The sequence below is a fragment of the Orbicella faveolata genome, unplaced genomic scaffold, assembly GCF_042242905.1.
Source record: "Orbicella faveolata isolate gen_17 unplaced genomic scaffold, um_ofav_v1 contig_35, whole genome shotgun sequence".
In the NCBI taxonomy this organism is placed as follows: Eukaryota; Metazoa; Cnidaria; class Anthozoa; order Scleractinia; family Merulinidae; genus Orbicella; species Orbicella faveolata.
The window spans coordinates 21,326,567-21,346,184 of record NW_028301564.1 but is presented as its reverse complement, the minus strand read 5'-3'; the positions used below and the strand labels follow the sequence as shown (position 1 = coordinate 21,346,184).

The window sequence follows — 19,618 nt, the reverse complement described above, 5'->3', positions numbered from 1 at the left end:
TAGAAAGTGCTGGAAACTGTTTTGCGCCACCTTAAGTCATTTCTTAAAAAGTTCTTATTTTACAGGCGGTTTTAAAAAGCTTTCTATTGTGTCATATAACTGGGACTTGTTCTATAATATTACTTGGATTTTTTTCCTTTACAGTCTGTAAAACACACTGAGTCATTGTTAATTACTTTAACGAGAAACTTTACTGTTACAGTGTTGTGTGCATTAATATCTTAAGGTTACAGTATACCTTCAGATCGGCAATTTTCTTCAAATTTGGATTTTTGGTTCAAACTAATGGTCGAAGAGTAATCTCTAATTTCTGAAAACAAAATTGAAAAAAAACTAATATTGGCGGAGAAATGGATGTTTTACGTTATGGCCGGAAGTAAAAGTTCCCTCTTGATTGACAGCCCTATAACGTGTATGCAATCAACCGAGACTACTTTCGCGGGAATATTACCGATATTGATACCACGAATTGGCTGGCTACTCAGTTAATCAGCATTGTTAATCCAAGCATTTTTCGTGTTAGATGTAATTCTATTAAGTTATAAGTAAACATGGACCACGGAAAAGTCCGTTTACCAGTTCGAAAGAGCGAAGAATGAATAAAAATACATCAATGACTGAAGAAGCGAAAGTTGGCCTCGCGGATGAAGCTACGGACGTATCAAGCGGGCAAAAAGATCGAGTCAAGAGAAGAGAAAGGTTGTGTAAAATTTGGGAACTCGACAGCGATAACAGCGATGTTTACAGTGACTCTTTTGTTGAGTTCGATACCGATGAATCGTCCAACTCATTGAGATCCATTGTAATATTATCCATGCACATTTGCTCTGCCGCGCTTTCTTTTGTTTGTTCTCGTCGCCCAGCTACTCTAACGTTCGTATCCTTTTTCGTCTTCCCCATTTTGCCAAACCAGCTTCAAGAAAAACCCAGCTGCAGAAAAATTATCTCTCCGCCTTGAGCGCATCGCGAAACGCAAGGTTTTTTTTGCAGATTCACGCGTAAATTTCACCGCGAGTTAATGGTAGTAAATTTTCCAAGCGCTGATTGGCTCAGTGATCTGAGAACCCAGTTGAAGGCGTTTGTGGGCGGAGTTTGTTTGCGAAGTAAGATATTTTTCTTAACGCTGTTTTCTCGGATAAATTTTTTCACTTGAAGCAGACACTTTAAAGAGTTACAACTCAAACGGAATTTGTTTGTTTGCCCTCAAATTTGGACAGTAGCTAGATTAACATATAAAAAAGAAAAACGTGTCTGCGAATTGTTTATTTCGAAATATTTTTTCTCCGAGAGCGATTTTTGTACGATCACTTCACATTTTTTAAATCCTATTTCGAAAATGTTCTGTAACTTTTTACTACAATTGAATATGGAAAAACGCAGACACGGTTTTTTAGTGCTTTTTGTCCTGAAACCGAGGAAAAAAATAAATTGGCGAAAAACAAAATTCGCTTTGACTTGTAGCTTCCAAAAGGTGATTAGGACGCTTGCATTTGGTGACCGTGAAAAAATTGGCAATTCATTTTATTTCAAAATTTTTGGTATGGTTTGATAGCCAGCTCTATAAGCTTTAATTTGATATAGGGGCTAAGGTATCTAAAGCTTAAACCGGACGCGCTACATCGCTTGGACGCGAGACACCCCTGAAGGTATACGGTAACCTTAACATAACACTGATGTTTTACTTATCCCCTAGCTGTGGTGTTTTTTACTTTAGCAGCTGCATTAACAACCAGAATGTGTCGACCTTCGTTTCCCGCGATTTTGGTTTCGAATAATGAAGCGCTAAGTAGTCAGTTTTTGTCCTTTACTACTTGCAATCAATATCATTCATGAAAGGTATATAGGTAGTTAGGCACACTCTCACTTGATTTCAGGTGGTGTCGTGAGCTGTTAGATCATACTGGGTTGTTGTAATACTAGCTAATACTCCTTAACTTAATCGTGTTTTCTTAAAACAGAAATTCTAGGCGATGCTTTTATGGGGTCAAATTTAGGAGGTTTAAGGTTCTCTCATGCTCTCATTAACTCTCTTAACAGGCATCCGTGACTGGATAGCAAGACGCTCGCTAAGTATGAACCAATTCTTTGTTAAAATTAATAATGAAAACTGATCAAACTTAAGACTTCGAGAACCAGCCGCAAAAGCCTCATCACGAGAAATCTACCAATAGAATTATAATTAATGATATCACAAACAGTTTTTCACTTGACTGTTAAATTGGCCGCCGCCATCGATCTTCGAATCATTATAAGGCCACCTAGATTGTGATTAGAGTGATCATAAATTTACACACATGATTTTATGGATATCGGCGTACTGCTACTATTGTTTAAGATCGCGTAAATAGGCCATTTTCGTGTTATCGATATTGAACTGGAACTCGCTTGCAGCTGGGGCTAATGCAGGGAGCCTTTCAAATGCAAATGATTTACTGAATCTTTTTTCTGATATTCCCCCCGCATAAGCCTCCATGGTAAACTAGTTCCAGTCCTATAATGAGAATACGAATATGGCCTATTGACTGGCTATATTATAATAACACTTTGCCGCTCTGTGTTTGAACTAAAACTCCAGTATATTGAGCCGGTGTAACTCGTCTACTTTTGGCATGACGTAGCATAAGATAACAGGTAGATTCGCAATTCTTTTATGTTTATTCAGATGGAACTTAATATTCAAAACTAAATGCGTAATTTGTCATTGACACTATAGGGTTGAGCTACCTGCTCTTCAAAAATCCTTTTCTTTTCACAAATCTTTGCTCAGGAAACCTAGAAAACAACTCTTTGACAACACTTTTTTGAAAATTTTTATCAAACCGTTATCTTCACTTATCGCTCATGATCATTAACAAAACCTATCTAAGCTGCAGTTTACGATTAGTGTTCGACTCAGTTCTTGTTTGACATCGTAACTACTCCCAGAGTATGCATTAACGCCTAAGAGGCTACAATGTAATCACACCAAACATTGGATGTAAAGTTCATACCTTACACCCTAAAGCTGCTGAGCAGTTTTGTTTGTTAATTATTCATGTGCAGAACTAGAAAGCTTTCATAATTAAGTTTCTTGACAGATGGAAGACCGCAGCTGACTTTCAAAGCTGGAATTCTTGTTGACCCCCGATAAATGTGGCATTGACATATACGAGGGACAAAATCACAAGTCGCGCTCAGATAAGGAAATGTAGGGAAAAGTAATTATAAAAACAATCAGCCGCTCATGTGCGGCGATATTTTAGGGGAACGTTTCGCTGCTCTCTTTTGTTCTGAATTTTTGGTGGCTTCAGTCCACCTTAATCAGAGTTACAATGTTGAGGGTGGTTCGTTCGTTTCGCTGTTGGTTTTAGGTAACATGTCCTTGCTACCTGTTATCACTTGTGTAAGCATTGTGATTTTCTCCCAGCTTCATTTTCCCCTGCTTAATGATTCTGAGATAAAATGTTTTTTCCACACAATTCGTGACATAAAAACTAGAAATAATTATCAATTAAACGTCTTCTAGATAAATAAAGCCAATATTGCGTTTATGATATTTACCTTGTTAGGGTACAAGGTAAATATTTTCAATCATTATCAGACAGCAAACGAGAACATAGTTTATATTGATAACTTAGCTAGTACGTACAGGAAAGAAGCTTTCAAGTATGACTTAGCTTATTGAAAGAAACTACTTTAACTCTTTCAACTCCATAATTATATAACTCCTAACATTATTGATTAAGTAGGGTAAAAGCTTTGCATGGCTAGTATATATCCTCGGTGTTTTCAAAGTCTTCTATTAAGCCTTTGTTTCCAATTTCCACACGCCAAAAGATTGATCATAATTTGTTTACATCTTAAAGTTGATGATTGCTGTATGCCGCTGTTATGTAATTTGAAAACAGTGGTCTTTTTTGAATATTGTACATTTAACTAACAATGTCTTTCAAATTTTCGCTCCAAATTAGTCCATAATTCATCTGTAAAAAAATTGTGCCTCCAGGGCTTCAAGGAGACTAGAACACGCTAAGATCATGCAATAGTGTTTACAAAGAGTTACACGACCACGCGCGCACTGGCTGTTACTCAGAACAAATCACTCTTTTCGCAGGGCTTGTAGCGAACATCTAAACAGTCATTCTGAAAAAAAAATGGGCAATATTTCGTTTCGTACGGCCTCAAGCTACCAACCAAAGTTCATCCTACTATTGTGCTTGCATGCACCATAAATAAGACATATTCCATTGACTGAATAAGTATCATAGCGAGAAGGGGATAATTTTGCAGGCACAAAGACATAGACCTTGGTCTAAAAATTAACGAGGTGAGTAAGACAGACAGTTTTACCTCAAAGTGCGTGTGGCGATGAAATATTTCCATTAGCTACAATGTAGAAACTGAAATAAATAAGGGAAATAGTTAAAGAAAATGAGTAATACTCTGACATAAGATTGGAACTTTCGAATAATTATTCAAGTAAATATTTGCACGTTTTATATAGAAGTTTTCTTTCACTTATTTTTGATATTAATGTGTAATAGATGAGATCAACAACCGCTCATGTAGACAGTGTAGTAGTATAGTATATATTGAATAATGTAATGGTTAGCGAATTCGTTCAGGCCAAATAGGTTACGTTTGCTGAAGATTACGTTGTTTCTGTGTCATGACAGTCTAAGGTCTTCTGTTGCACCAAAAGATATTTGTTTATATGACAAAAAAAGGAAAAGGCAAAGTAACGCAGTGTTTCAGACCCCCATCCATCGATTCATGAAAAAAATAAATAAAAAAATAAATAAGAAATACATAACATACGCGTAATATGCCGTTAGTAAGTTCGCTTTGTGAGTAGTCATGTTTCTCCATACCAAGGAGCCATAGTTTAAAGAGCCACTGCCTGTAAATATGGAAAGTCCTATGACAGGACCAAAAATTCGATTTAGTTTGTCGAAAAGACCCTTTTGGTTAATCTATTTTCTAAAATATTCTAGAGAAATATGTGAAATCTAGGAAAGTTAGAAACACTGGTCTATCCACTATTGGAGTTTGTGAATGTGTGTGTGTCTGTGTTTTTTTTTTTCTTACAGTCCGTAAAGGCGGCATTTTTTCTAAACAATTTAAGTCGTACAATAAATTTCTTATCAATATAACTTGCTGGTGCCCGTACTGGCGCTCGGTCTTTTTTGTACTGTCAAGACCTCGGGCGGATATTCTCTAAGTATCGCCCTCGCACTCGTTAATACGATATATATAATCATCGTCATATAAGCGGGGACTAAAGAAATGGTGCAAGTTGGCGAATATATGTGTAGCCATTCAAAGCTTTCAACCAGCGTCAAACATCAGCGAAAACAATCATGGAAAGAAGCTATTACAATGTGAGTGTTGCCAATTATCTGTTATTATTTCTCTCAGCTTCATTTCCCCTCACTTAATGATTCTAAGATAAAATGTTTTCTCTACGTAATTCGTGACATAAAAAGGAGAAATAATTATTAAACATCTTCTAGGATAAATACAGCCAATATTGCCTTTACGATATTTACCTTGTTAGGGTACAAGGTAAATGTTTTCAATGTTATGACACGGGGACATCGGGTGGTTCTAAACACCGCAGCACCGCAAAAAAATTAACGAACACCGCATCAGCGCAAGAAAGTCAACGAAACACCGTCAATGGTACATATTTGTCATAAATTAGCTTCGATTAACGAAGTTTACATGCTAAATTTAGGTCAAATTTAGGTTTGAGAAAGGTAAATCAAAAACCCCAGCACCGCAAAAAATTCATTTCACCGAACACCGCAGCGTGAAAAACACAAACATCGCACACCGTAGGGTTTGAGATCACCGCAACACCGCAAGTTGAGATTTTATTCACCGCATCACCGCATTAAAAAAACATCAACACCGCAACACCGCAAATCCTCATGTCCCCCTCTTATGAGACAGCAACAGATAACATATTTCATATTGAAAACTTAGTACGTACGGGAAAGAAGCTTTCAAGTATGGCTTAGCTTATTGAAAGAAAGTGCTTGAACTCTTTCAACTCCATCAGATATACATATAACTCCTTAGATTATTGATTAAGGACATTCACGATAATTGTTTCTGCGCATCCTTACTGCGTACGCAAATTCACACGCCACGTCATGCATCGATGAGCACGCTAAGTAATGAAATGAACAATGATAGGGCAGCTGGCCATGCCTATAACTTTGCCCGGATTTTACGATCTTGGACGTTCGGTGACCCCTATTTTTCTTTTGATAGATAATTTTCTCTATCGATTTTCTACGTTTAGCGAAAAAATGAAGAAAATCTATCGATTAGAAGTTTAAATTTTTTTGTAAAATACACCTTCGAATTCCGTTCTTTTTAGCTCTTCGTTTATCTTTGCAACGGTTTCAAATGCCTTTTAAAGGGTTAAGTTTTGCGAAAATATTGGCAACATTTGGAATTATTTACGCAACAGACCCACTTCTCAAAAATATGGCTAATATTGTTTGCCTCCCTTGGTTCACCTTCGATATTTTTAACTATAAACTCCTGTAGACCATGCTGAATTACGTGCGCCAATTTTTCTTCAAAATCAGGGTAGTTTTCCACATGCTTTATCTCTGAAACGAATTCGGTGACCCCCAATTTTGTTTGTTTGTTTGTTTGTTTGTTTGTTTTTTTGCATTTCTGACACAAGTCAACTCATTCTCTGACTGCAGTATAAATTTTAAAAAAAATGGAAAAATTTCGCGCGAACGTCCTTAAGTAGAGCAAACACCTTTGCATGGCTAGTATCCCGGGTGTTTTTAAACTTTTCTATTAAGTCCTTGTTTCCTATTTTCAGACGCCAAAGATTAATCACAATAATTTGTTTACAACTTAAAGTTGATCATTCCTATATGCTCCTGTTATGTAATTTGAAGACAGTGGTCTTTTTTTAATATTGTTATTATATTGCAACTAACAATGTCTTTCAAAATTTCGCTCGAAATTAGTCCATAATTTATCTGGAAAGAAATTGTGCCTCCAGGCCTTGAAGGAGACTAGCACACGCTAAGATCATGCAATATTGTTTACAAAGAGTTCATACGTAGACCACTTGCTAGTTCTTATACTCAGAACAAATTACTTTTTTTCTTGCAAGGCTGGTGACGAACATCTTAATAGTCATTGGGCAATACTTATACTTATTTCGTTTCGTACCGCCTCAAGCTACCAAGCTAAGTTCATCCTACACATTCATGTACCATAAATAAAACATATTCCATTGGCTGAATAAATATCAATTGAAAACGAGAAGGGAATAATTTTGCAGGCACAAAAACCTAGCCCTTGGTCTAAAAATCAAAGAGGTGAGTAAGACAGACAGTTTTACCTCAAAGTGTATGTAACGATGAAATATTTCCATTAGCTGCAATGTAGAAGCTGAAATAGATAAGGGAAATAGTTAAAGAAAATGAGTAACACTCTGACAACAATTTGAACTCTGATAATTATTCAAGTAAATATTTGCACGTTCTTTATACAAGTTTTCTTTCACTTATTTTTGATATTACTGAGTAATAGATGAGATCAGCAACCTCTCATGTAGACAGTGTAGTAGTATAGTATATATCGAACAATGCGATGGTTTGTGAACTCGTTCAGGCCAGATAGGTTACGTTTGCAGAAGATTACCTTGTCTCAGTGTCATGACAGTCTAACGTCTTCTATTGCACCAAAAGATATTTGTTTATATGACAAAAAAGGCAAAGGAACGTAGTGTTTCAGACCCCCGTCTATCGATTCATGAAAAAAAGAAAAAAAGAAAAAAGAAATACATAACATACGTTTAATATGCCGTTAGTTAGTTCGCTTTGCGAGTAGTCATGTTTCTCCATACCAAGGAGCTATAGTTTGAAGAGCCACTGCCTGTAAATATGGAAAATCCTGTGACAGAACCAAAAATTCGATTTTTTTTCATTTCGTCGAAAAGACCCTTTTGGTGAACTATTTTCTGAAATATTCTAGAGAAATTCGGGAAATCTAGGAAAGTTCGAATTCTGGTCTATCCTCTATTGGAGTTTGTGATACGTGTTTTTTTTTTTTTTTTTTTCGATCCGTAAAGGCGGCATTTTTCCTAAACAATTTAAGTCGTACAATAAATTTCTCATCAATAAAGCTTGCTCGTGACCGTACTGGTCCGTATCGCCCTCGCACTTGGTTAATAGGCTATATGTAATCATCGTCATGTAAGCGGCGACTAAAGAAATGGTACAAGGTGGCGAATGTATTGATAGCTATTCAAAGCTTTCAACTGGCGTTAAAAGTCATCAGAAAACAATCACGGAAAGAAGCTATTACAATATGGAGTGTTGCCAATTATCTGTCATAATTCATTTCTTGACTGGTACATACATATCTTCCTGCAGGTAATCACTCATCGAAAAAGCTTAAAAGAAATCATGAACATGGAAAACTACACTAACATCAGCTCCGATGGTCAACCTATCTGCCGATACGCTGTTTCCATTTTTTACACGACCGCCATGGCCATAATCAGCTTAGTGGCTCTCATTGGAAACATACTGGTGATTGAAACAGTCTACAGAACTCCAAGTCTTAGAACAAGTACAAACTTCTATTACGTCAACATGGCCGTTTCTGATTTTCTCGCCTGTGTTACTACCTGGCCGCTGTACCTCACTGACGAGACCATAACATACAATGGAAGTCTTCTTCAAGGCTCTCTTGCGTCTTTTGAATGTAAAGTAGCGATATTTTTTAGAATGGTATCGGGAATAGTATCCGTTCTAAGCCTGGTATTGATCGCTACAGACAGGTTCGTCGCTACTGTGTTCCCCTTGAAAGCCGCGTTCATCGCAGGGAAACTAAGGGTAGCTTTAATACTTGGAACATGGATGATCTCGATGGCGTATTGCACCCCCATGTTCTACTACTTCAAGACAGTAACGGTTGGTCAAGAAAAAGTCTGCAAATTTGAATGGGATGGCTTTGCTCTCATTATCTTTTACACGACTGGTCTGGTCTTGTTCGAAGTTTTGCCATTTATTGCCATCATTGTTCTTTACTCTCGCATCATGCGCGTTTTGCGAGAAAGGCTGAACCCAGCATGCAATACAAGAAGCAGTGACTCGCAACGAAAAAGGAATCAACAGAGCCAAAACATCATGAAGATATTTAAATCCATTGTTGTTATGTTATTTACCTGGTCTTCCCTGTTTTTCGTTTATTTGGTTCTTAAAATGTTTTCCCCTGGCCTTTTTATCAAGGACAAGTGTAGGTTGATGGAAGGGTTTTCTTTTTATCTGATTCCTCTGCTCAGCACAGCATCCAATCCTGTAATTTTATTTGCTTTTAGCACAAATTTTCGTCATACCTTAACTAGTCGGTGTCCTTTTGAGTTTAGCAAAATCTGTTCCTGCTTTAAAAGAAAACCGATAGCGCCACGGCAACAAGATGAAACTCTACCAGAACTAGTAGCATATAAGAACGCGGCGTATGACATGTCGAAGTGAATATTCTCTTTACATGAATGTTAGAATGTCCAAGAGCTGCCTCCATCCACGGTAACAATAGGATAGAGATATTAAGACATATAATTTAACAATCCGAGTGGTTTATAGTACCCTCTTCGGGGCAAATACTAAACGCTTTGTGAAATGATGCTTAGATTTTTTGGATTGGTCAGATCTGGAATTGGTCTAAAAATGTCGTTCAGACCATTAACATTGATATCCATAGTTAATACCAACGCCTCATTTCAGAGATGTATTTAATAATAGCTCCAGAAGCGCGAGTTTCAGATTGGCTCACATATACTATAATGGCTAATCTAAGCCAATGAAAACTCTTGAATTGCATTATCTCAAGATCCAACTAAATGGCTAAACTACAGAATAGAGGGGCACTTTTAAAGGACCACCAAATGAGCAGGCTCGTTTGGCTCGTTTGCTTCTTTTGTCATCCATTGCCGAGCCAAACGAGCCACTAAATATATAGACTTAGGACTTAATGCATATATAGATTATTCTTCGTTCTTTCATTCACTGCCGAGCCAAACGAGCCATTAAAAATATAGACCTGGGACTTAAACCATATACAGATTACTCTTCTTTCTTTTATCTACTGCAAATTAGTCAAGCCAAACGAGCCACTGAACGAGCCACTATATATATTCACCTTCAAAAGCGGCCCTGTATTGTGTAGTCACTCCCTAACTTTTAATAATATGTATTATAACCTGTTTGTAATTAGAATTTTACCGATTTAAAATTAAATGCATGCTATGTTAAATTTACATAGGTTAACTTAAGACACAAAGCTTCAATGTAAATAAGCGATAGCTTCATGAATTTTTTCGCGTAAAAAAGTGTTTGATTTTGATTTGATTATTTAGCTAAATGCTGTAAAAACGGATACACATTTGAACGCGTTTTATTTCTGACTTATAGATGCCATAATAAAATGCTAACGTCGCATAAAAGTGTTCCCAAAAATTCATGCTTAGTGTTAGTCTGGTTTTATTGCTAGCACAGTTTTATTGCTTAAGCGTTGTGTATCTACTTTTTTACGATAAAGACAAATCAATGCAAATTCCATCGAAGAGAGTTCTGCTTTTTGAGTTCGCACTTTACAAACTCAGTTACTTTGAGCATACAATGTTTATAGCAGGTGATCACAAACAATGGTGTTTCTCATTTGTTATAGCTGGCAAAAATATAATCAACAATTCATTGATTCCTTGAGTGCGGATTTCCTATACAACAGAAGTTCAAAAACCCGGTCGGAATTGGGTAAACTGGTTAATACACCAAAACACGAGAATCCGTGTTTCTACTGAGTCCCCATACAATTCCGAGAAACATTGGGGTAAATTGTGATGAAAAAATCATAAAAATGGATGCTGATTAAGTATAGACTAAATGAATTATTAGTAGTACAAAAAGACAAAAAAGGGCTACCACTCTATTGCTTATGGCCTATATTGCTTTCATATCTTCTGCAAATGATGATTATTCCACGTTGCAGGTATAATTTATGATAAGGTCAATACTTTTAACTTAAAACAAACTATCAGCGAAAGACCACAAAAACCTAAATCGCGGAAAATTATAAAATATTTATAACAAGTTTTAAAATCATGGCTCAATCAAGTATATCTTTTCTCTCTCTCGCTCTCTCTGTTTTTTTTTTTTTTTTTTTTATTTAAAGGAAAGCCCAAAGATAAAATCGATTCAAGCATTAAAAGCCGTACCCTGCTTGATCAATATCATGACTGCATTACGTACGGTTGCAAAATCTTCCAATTCTAATTCCTCGTTTAATTTACAAACGTCGGACATTGATAGCTGTTTGCATGGGATGACAGTTTTGTACTAGTCCTTAGCTTTATGAAGTTTTAAGCTGAGCACTAGAATACGCTACAGAAGCTATTACTATTTTCACTGATTTCCCTAAGTTGGAAAATTTGCAATTTCTTCAATGCCTTCAAATAATATGGTATAGGAAGCGCCCTTGACAGTATTAACTGAAATTTCCTGTCACCTCTCAATTACAATTAATTATAAGGTTTCGGTTTGATCGTGTCTTCTGTAAGTTCCAAAACAAAACCGTTATCAAACATTTTCCGATAGATAGGGAATTTCAAAGTGAATTATATTGGTAAAATTTTAATGCTATGCTTATAAAATTTTAAACGAGTAACAGCTGTGTTTGATAATGCGAATTAAGGACTCTGAGATCACGCGGTACTGTTTACCAAGTGTTGTGATTTGTTGTGTATTGTGTATTGAACAGTAAGTACAGTTTGGCTTGATATAAACACTTTTATATCAACCTGACCATCATATTATATCTTCTACTTTGTAAAAGGGTCAAGTTATTGAACTATTTTACCATCGCCCCGAAACTGTTCGCTGAACACAATCGAAGGCAATCAGTTTAAGAGCGAAAACAAGCTTTTAGTTTACACAAAGGTACGTAAAATTGGTTTTTCGGAATCGGTTCGGCCTTTTTAAATCATTCTTCAAATAACTGAACCAAAAATTAAAGGAGAAGTTTTTCCCACGTACATTCAAAAAAACGGCTGAAAGATTGTCATCTACTGACTCCTTCTTCGAAGCTGCAAAGGAAAAATCTATGTATTTGTTAAGGAGGCATGTAACATTATCGATTTAATAATATTATTGCTCTTATTCACTGTGTTGTAGCTGAACCAAAACTGAGAAGGTAAAGAAGACCATCATCATGAACAACTTCAATCAAACCGATCCTTATGATTCTGCGTTGTGCCCTCACGCCGTTTCCATTTTCTTTACAACGACCATGGCTATAATCAGCTTAGCAGGTCTCATAGGAAACTTTTTGGTGATCTTCTCAGTTTACAAAACTCCAAGTCTGAGGACAAGCACCAACTATTACTACGTCAACATGGCGGTGTCCGATTTTACTGCCAGTTTTGCCATCTGGCCGCTGTACCTCACTGATGAGATCATAACAAGCAGTGGAAGTCTTCTTCAAGAGCCTCTGGCAACTGCTGCATGCAAAGTAGGAGCGTATTTCAGACTGGTATCGACCATAGTGTCTATCTTAAGCCTAGTGTTGATTGCTTTTAACAGATTCGTGGCTATCGTATTTCCTTTGAAGGCACCTCTGATTACACCCAAATCAAGGGCAGCTTCACTCTTTGCCACATGGTTGATATCGATTGCGTTCTCTTTCCCGGCGGCGTACCATTCCAGTGTGCAAAAAGTCGGTCATGAAACATTCTGTAGATTCGTGTGGAATGAGTTGGCGAGTACGATCTACTTTGTAACTGGCCTAACGTTGTTTACTGTCTCACCATTGATTATTATTATCGTTCTTTATCTCCGTATCGTGCGGTCTTTGAGGAGAAGAGTGCAACCGCAGACCAATACAAGAGACAGTAGCCTCCAAAGAAACAGAAGCAGACAAAACCAAAATGTAATGAAAATATTCAAATCCGTTGTTATTGCATATTTCGTTACCTATTCTTTTTATTGTGTATACTTTATCCTCAAAATCACGGTCCCTGAACTTTCTTACAAAGACAGCTGCAAGTTAATTTTGGGTTTTACCTATTTAGTATTGCCATCGCTAAGCACGGCAATTAATCCAGTAATTTTATTTGCATTTAGCAGTAATTTTCCCCAAGCTCTGCGTATGCTTAATCTGTTTTCTTTCCGTTTTGCACTGAATTCAGTTCACGTTGTAAGCACATCAGTACAAGAACGAGATGAGTCCAGACCAAATCAAGCCAAATCTAGTCAGACGCAGTGTTGAATATATAAAGGTAAAAATGGTTAAATCTTATGCCCGCCTACACTAGCGTTAAATAAGTTTCAGAATGATGGCTGACGGCTTAAAAATATTTCTTCCATTTAAAGGAGCTCAGTCACGGTATTTTGAGTTATTTTCGCCACGTACGAAATTCACTTGAAATCGAACGAAACCTGAAATTAGCTGTTTACTAAGATAGAAAAACACCAAAGAGATAATGATAAACCACGAAAAAAGGATAGCTAAGGATGGAGAAGATTAACGTGGATTACAATTGACAGGTGACTATGAATTGAATCTCTCCGAAAGCCTGCATAATGACGACACACGGTAATTATGTAACATTTGTCCACGAGAGAGAGAGAGAGAGAGAGAGAGAGAGAGCGAGAATATTGCCTAAGAGTCAAGAGATAGAATACCTCTGAAGACGGGGACATCAGTTGTTTAAAGCTAGTCTGAATTTAGTTGAACGTTACGCCACGTGTTCTGTTAGCTTTGCGATTCTTTATCCTTTTTGCGGAAATGATAAAAATACGGGAATAATTAGCATTTTTCACTGATAGTTTGATATCTTTTTTTCGAGAGACGCGAAGGAAAGTGTTTCCCAGGTTGATGAAGGACTGGATACCACATACAAGGTGACAATGAGAGGATGCTGGATGCTGAGGATGAGTTGTCAAAACTTTCACGAAGGCGAGAATCGGTTATCGAATTGTGGAAGCCTATATACAGCGGTAACTCATCTGTCAGAAGACAAATCTGACATAGATACCAAAAGAATAAAAAAATATACTTAAAGTGGCTAATCACACAATCCCGTACGCCCGTTCCACTTAATTCTACAAAGTTTGGCCAAGCGAGGGACATGGGAATGACAAAGAGACACTTCACATCACGTAACAGAACAAAGATTTTAAACCGCTGGCCACTTTTACTAGCGTGTCAAAGATGGCGTGAATGACACGGAGCGCGATACACGAATGCAGAAGAACGCCTTGAAATGGTTCGTTTATCGTTAATTTTTTCGGTCGACGAGCTTGTTTAGTGTAATGCTGACAATATTATTATTTTTTATCAATAGGATATTCGATCTTTTTTCAGTCCCAAAGGAAAAACTTCAAAACCAGGGGCCTCAAAGGTTGCATGAGGATAAGCGCGGGAAAGACTCAAGTGCGAAGCCTGCATCGAAGGGCCGTGCGAAAAGCAAGGTAAGAATTTTTTTTGGTTTCCGTCAGTGGAGACGGTTGAATGGATTCTAAACTATGAGTAAGTTCAGTTAATTGATAAGCTGGGGATTCAAAGAGTGTAATCACGTTTTGATGAGTAGAGTAAATATCTTTTTCTTCTCGCTTGGAAATTTGCATTTCTGTTTTATTTTATAACCTTACCAGTATTCCACTCCCACCCCCACCCGCTATAGAGAGGTTACCTGTGGACTCTTTGAAAAGGAAATTTTTGCAAACAGGCAGATGTCCAGTTAAAGAATTTGGGAAGAAAGAAAACAAACAAACAAACAAACAAACAAACTTCTTTCCTTACTTCCAAGACTTTCACACCCAACATCCTCCCCCCCCTCCCCCCCCCCTTGCTGTCCTCCCCAGCCCTGCACCTGTCTATCTCTACCAAGATATTGTTTCAGAAAGTATGTGCACCTCCCCCTGCTGGTCTGAGAAGGGTTGTTGGTTTGAACTCCTTTACCTACTCGAGAAATAGTTGTTTATTTTAAAACTGGGCATTTGAGACCAACTCCTGCTCTCTCTGACATATTTCTTTAGACCCCATGGGATACATAGGTATGGATCAGATGGAGTTTAAGAAAACCACAAAGGGCACTAGAATGCCACTAAACAAATGGTCTGGATAGTAGCAGACATGTTAAAATTTTGAGAAACCTTTCGGGTTCGCCACTTTGCTAAATGTTATTGTAACAGCATTGATATCAAGTTAGTTTTCTCATCATTCAAAATCAGTAACATGTTTGGTGTGAAAGATCCTATCCCTCGTGGGCTCCGTGCGGGTGTAATATACAAGTTTTTGTGTGCGGGCTTTAATGCCTGTTATGTCGGCCAAACCACCCGGCATTTTTCCATGCAGATATGTGAGCATTCAGCATTTTGTGTACACTATATATTCAACTCTGTACTTTGTAATTTAAACTGAAGATGACAGAAGATTCTGTTGAAACATGTTTTTTAAAAAGCGCTACTTTGAACAAATGGTTTAAAGAGCAATACAATGACTGTGCGCTTGCGATATAATTCTTAGTACATTTCTTTGCCGTCTTTTACAAAACAACAACGTCAAATAACTAAAATTCTATGTTGCCTGGAGGAGGTGAGCCACAACAACTATTTTTTTTAAATGCCCTTTTGGAATTTAAGTGGCAGTCCCGCTAAAAGCGGTCCACTCGACTTCGGGTCCAAAAGTAATTTTCCTTCATTTTTTGTCAGTGAAAAGGGTTTGACACATATTTAGAAAAAAGCAATTTATTATTTTCCAATTCCTTATTTTTGCTTTGCTACGAGCCAAAATTGAAGTTTGGCCGAACTGAGGTTGCCGACCGTGATCAGAAAGGTAAAATTCACCGATTTTGTGAAGCGTGCTACGTCGCCAAAAATGTAGTTCACGGAATTTCGTTTTCATACGAATTTTAAGGTACATTCATTTCTTTGACTGACGAAATATGGAAACTTTTCGAAAAATTCTAAGCTTACCAGCGAGGCTGGAAGACACCCTCCTCCGAGACCTTTGATCACCTACTAAAATTTAGCCAAATTTGACGGGGAAAATCTCAAAAGTTGGGTCTAAATGAAGCCTACAAAGCACATCACAGTAAATTTCATACCTTAATAAGCCGTTCTATAAGTTCAAACCGGTGGGTATCTCCTTGGATTGCACGCGAGAACAGATTAAAATCTGCCACAGTCAGTGTGTTTACATAGCCATCGCTCGTGTAAAAGCTCATTTGTATAACCTTAGCACCCGATGAAAAAACATCTTCTTCCGTTCAGGTTCGTTTGTTGACCTTCTGAGTAGTGGCAAAAAGCTTCCTTTAATACTTGTGTACACTCTAGATCCAGTTTTGAGGTGAAGGTTGCGTTAAAGTTGATCAATTCTCAAGACTTGCGAGACTCCAAAGGTAAATAATGGCACCGGTCTGCAGAAATTAACCGTAGCCCTCGTCCTGACCCTTCAATAAATTCTGCCGCAGAGGTAGCACTAGGAGAAGAAGAAAATCGTAAGTTTTCATTTACCGTTTAATGGCAACTGAATCCTGTACTACTGCCAAGACTACTGGGAGCTTGAGGGCTATATGCCCGAATTTGAAAAACAACAACAACGAACACTCGCCGGTTGCATCGCCGCTGGGAAATGAACCTGAAGGAACACGACACGCTTGAATGGAACTATGTTTTGCGATGAATGATGGGCTTTACTTCTGTTTTATGCTTGATGCTTGTCTTCTAGTATCTTGCACAGCGCATAAAATAAACTTCGGGATCCGTTTATCGGGCCGTTTATACACCGAAAGCTGCACCGGCTTCGTCAAAATGTCACACAAGTTGTAACGTGACCAATTACCCGGGAGGGCGATACCGGGGGGATACTCCCTTATATGGGCTATATAGGTATCTGTATGTGAGGCCCCAAAGGGTAGGGTTTTTCAGCCGTTTGGATCATAAACAGGGTATCGATTTTGGCCATTTTGGTTACAAATTGGGTATGGTCTTAGCACTCTAGTCTTGAATTGGGTATGTTTCTTAGCAGAAGCTACTTTTTCATCATTATCAATAGGACCTTCATAACGTATGTTTATGGCAACTGTGTCAGCCGCAACGGTCATAAATAGGCTATCGAAGTCAGGTCATATATAGGGTAGCAAAAAACGCAGATTTAGGCCATAAAGAGGGTAAGGGTTTTGAGAAGGGGGCCGCACATCCCTTCTCAACTTTTCTAGAAGTACCCCCCCCCCCCATCCTGGGCCAATTACCGGGGGCCGAGGGCAAATCCCCTACCCCGCGCGCGCTGATCATTAGACTTGGCAAGATTTTCTCATTTCAATATTGATAATGAAAAAGCCACTCATTAAGTTTTTGGACTAGTGCAATCTTTTCAGTATGACCGAACGACGACAATCATTGTACCTTTTCAATTTTAATCAACCTTTCCTCGGAAAATATAAGGAGTTGCTAACTCAAGGGCGGAGGAAGCAGACGTGGACCTAAAATTCACTTTTCCTTTCCCGTTATCAGCCGTTCGTTTTTCATAGAAAACACAATGGAAGAAAATCAAAAGATGGGACCAAGAAACCTTCCAAAAAAACGTCCATATCGAAGCGCGTGCAGATGTTGAGAGGCCGATTTCTCACTTTGTGTTTATAGGACTACTACCCTTCCCATTTTTTCTGACGACACCAGAATTATTGGCCATAAAAATAGTTTGTCTTTGATTTCTCCGCCTCGCGAAACATATGGTTAAGTGATGGGACATGCACTCTTACTGGTATGGGACTCAAGCGAGGGTGTGGACTTTGAACGTAATTGTCCTAAAACGCGATAGGCTTTTTATTAAAGGTGTTATATCGCATCCGGCGTACATCAGTGTTACATCCTCATGGTGTCTGTAAAAATCATAATAGCCGAAAGAAAATACATATGTGATAACATTTTTACATATATCATGTATCGCGACCATTAACATACTTGAATCAAAAGTATTGTTAGTACAGACTTATATTCATAACCATCACTGAATAGGACCTAGCAGCAATTAAACAAAAGATACAATTAAACCCTTTCGCCCGTAGTTCAGCCCACACCACTGGCCGTACATTCTTTTTTTTTTACAACAGAGAAGGCTTGTGTGACAGTTACACTGTGACTTGTCGACGCTGCACTGAGATTGACGAGCTACTGAATCTATTTATACCATTCCTTCACCATGTCCTTTAGCTTACAAGTTCATTAAAGAAGACTTCCGCTCTCTGGCTTTGAGGGGAATTTCAAAATGATTTCACATGGCCTTGAGCATCGTGATATTGAATCCCATGGTCGGAGCTTCTCGTTTAAAATCAAGGGCCCCTGCTCAGGGATGGAGGAGCGTATTTTGAATCGGGGGAGGGGTAGGGGGGGGGGGGGGCTTACAAGCGAGCGCCATAGGCGCTTACTTGTAGAGGGTCTGGAAATATTTGTAAACTTACTATTTCAAGTATTTTTTGCTTGAAATTGGGGTGGATAAAGCCCCCTCCCAGCTCCCCCGGATCCGACGTCCCTGCTGCTGTTGAAAGAAGTTGATAATTATACCCCATTTATGGCCAAAACGGCTGAAAAACCAGACCCTTTGGGACCGCCCATACCTACATAGCCAACATAAGGGAGTACTTCCCGGGCACCAACGCTTGAGTCCCATACCAGTAAGAGTGCATGTCCCATCACTTAACCATATGTTTCGCGAGGCGGAGAAATCAAAGACAAACTATTTTTATGGCCTATAATTCTGGTGTCGTCAGAAAAAATGGGAAGGGTAGTAGTCCTATAAACACAAAGTGAGAAATCGGCCTCTCAACATCTGCACGCGCTTCGATATGGAGGTTTTTTTGGAAGGTTTCTTGGTCCCATCTTTTGATTTTCTTCCATTGTGTTTCCTATGAAAAACGAACGGCTGATAACGGGAAAGGAAAAGTGAATTTTAGGTCCACGTCTGCTTCCTCCGCCCTTGAGTTAGCAACTCCTTATATTTTCCGAGGAAAGGTAGATAAAAATTGAAAAGGTACAATGATTGTCGTCGTTCGGTCATACTGAAAAGATTGCACTAGTCCAAAAAATTAATGGGTGGCTTTTTCATTAACGATATTGAAATGAGAAAATCTTGCCAAATCTAATGATCGGCGCGCGCGCGGGGTAGGGGATTTGCCCTCGGCCCCCGGTAATTGGCACAGGATGGGGGGGGGGGGGGGGTACTTCCAGAAAAGTTGAGTAGGGGTGTGCGGCCCCATTCTCAAAACCCTTACCCTCTTTATGACCAAAATCTGCGTTTTTTGCTACCCTATTTATGACCTGACTTAAAATTCGATAGCCTATTTATGACCGTTGCGGCTGACACAGTTGCCATAAACGTACGTCATGAAGGGCTTTTGTTGAAGGTCCTATTGATAATGATGAAAAAGTAGCTTCTGCTAAGAAACATACCCAATTCAAGACTAGAGTGCTAAGACCATACACAATTTGTAACCAAAATGGCCAAAATCGATACCCTATTTATGATCCAAACGGCTGAAAAACCCTACTCTTTGGGGCCTCACATACAGATACCTATATAGCCCGTATAAGGG

The 19,618-nt window shown here is 38.4% G+C and overlaps 2 protein-coding genes across 2 annotated transcripts; both read left to right on the top strand.

Annotated features, from left to right (window-relative positions):
- The first annotated feature begins 8,067 nt into the window (after positions 1-8,067).
- LOC149103727 (QRFP-like peptide receptor) lies at positions 8,068-10,475 on the top strand. The gene has a single exon (XM_089273452.1). The coding sequence runs from the start codon at positions 8,430-8,432 to the stop codon at positions 9,501-9,503; it is 1,074 nt and encodes a 357-aa protein (XP_089129578.1). The 5' UTR covers positions 8,068-8,429; the 3' UTR covers positions 9,504-10,475.
- A 1,743-nt stretch (positions 10,476-12,218) lies between these two features.
- LOC149103726 (neuropeptide FF receptor 2-like) lies at positions 12,219-13,274 on the top strand. The gene is made up of 2 exons (XM_089274240.1): positions 12,219-12,951; positions 13,211-13,274. The coding sequence occupies exons 1-2, from the start codon at positions 12,235-12,237 to the stop codon at positions 13,220-13,222; spliced, it is 729 nt and encodes a 242-aa protein (XP_089130366.1). The 5' UTR covers positions 12,219-12,234; the 3' UTR covers positions 13,223-13,274.
- The last annotated feature ends 6,344 nt before the right edge of the window (positions 13,275-19,618 follow it).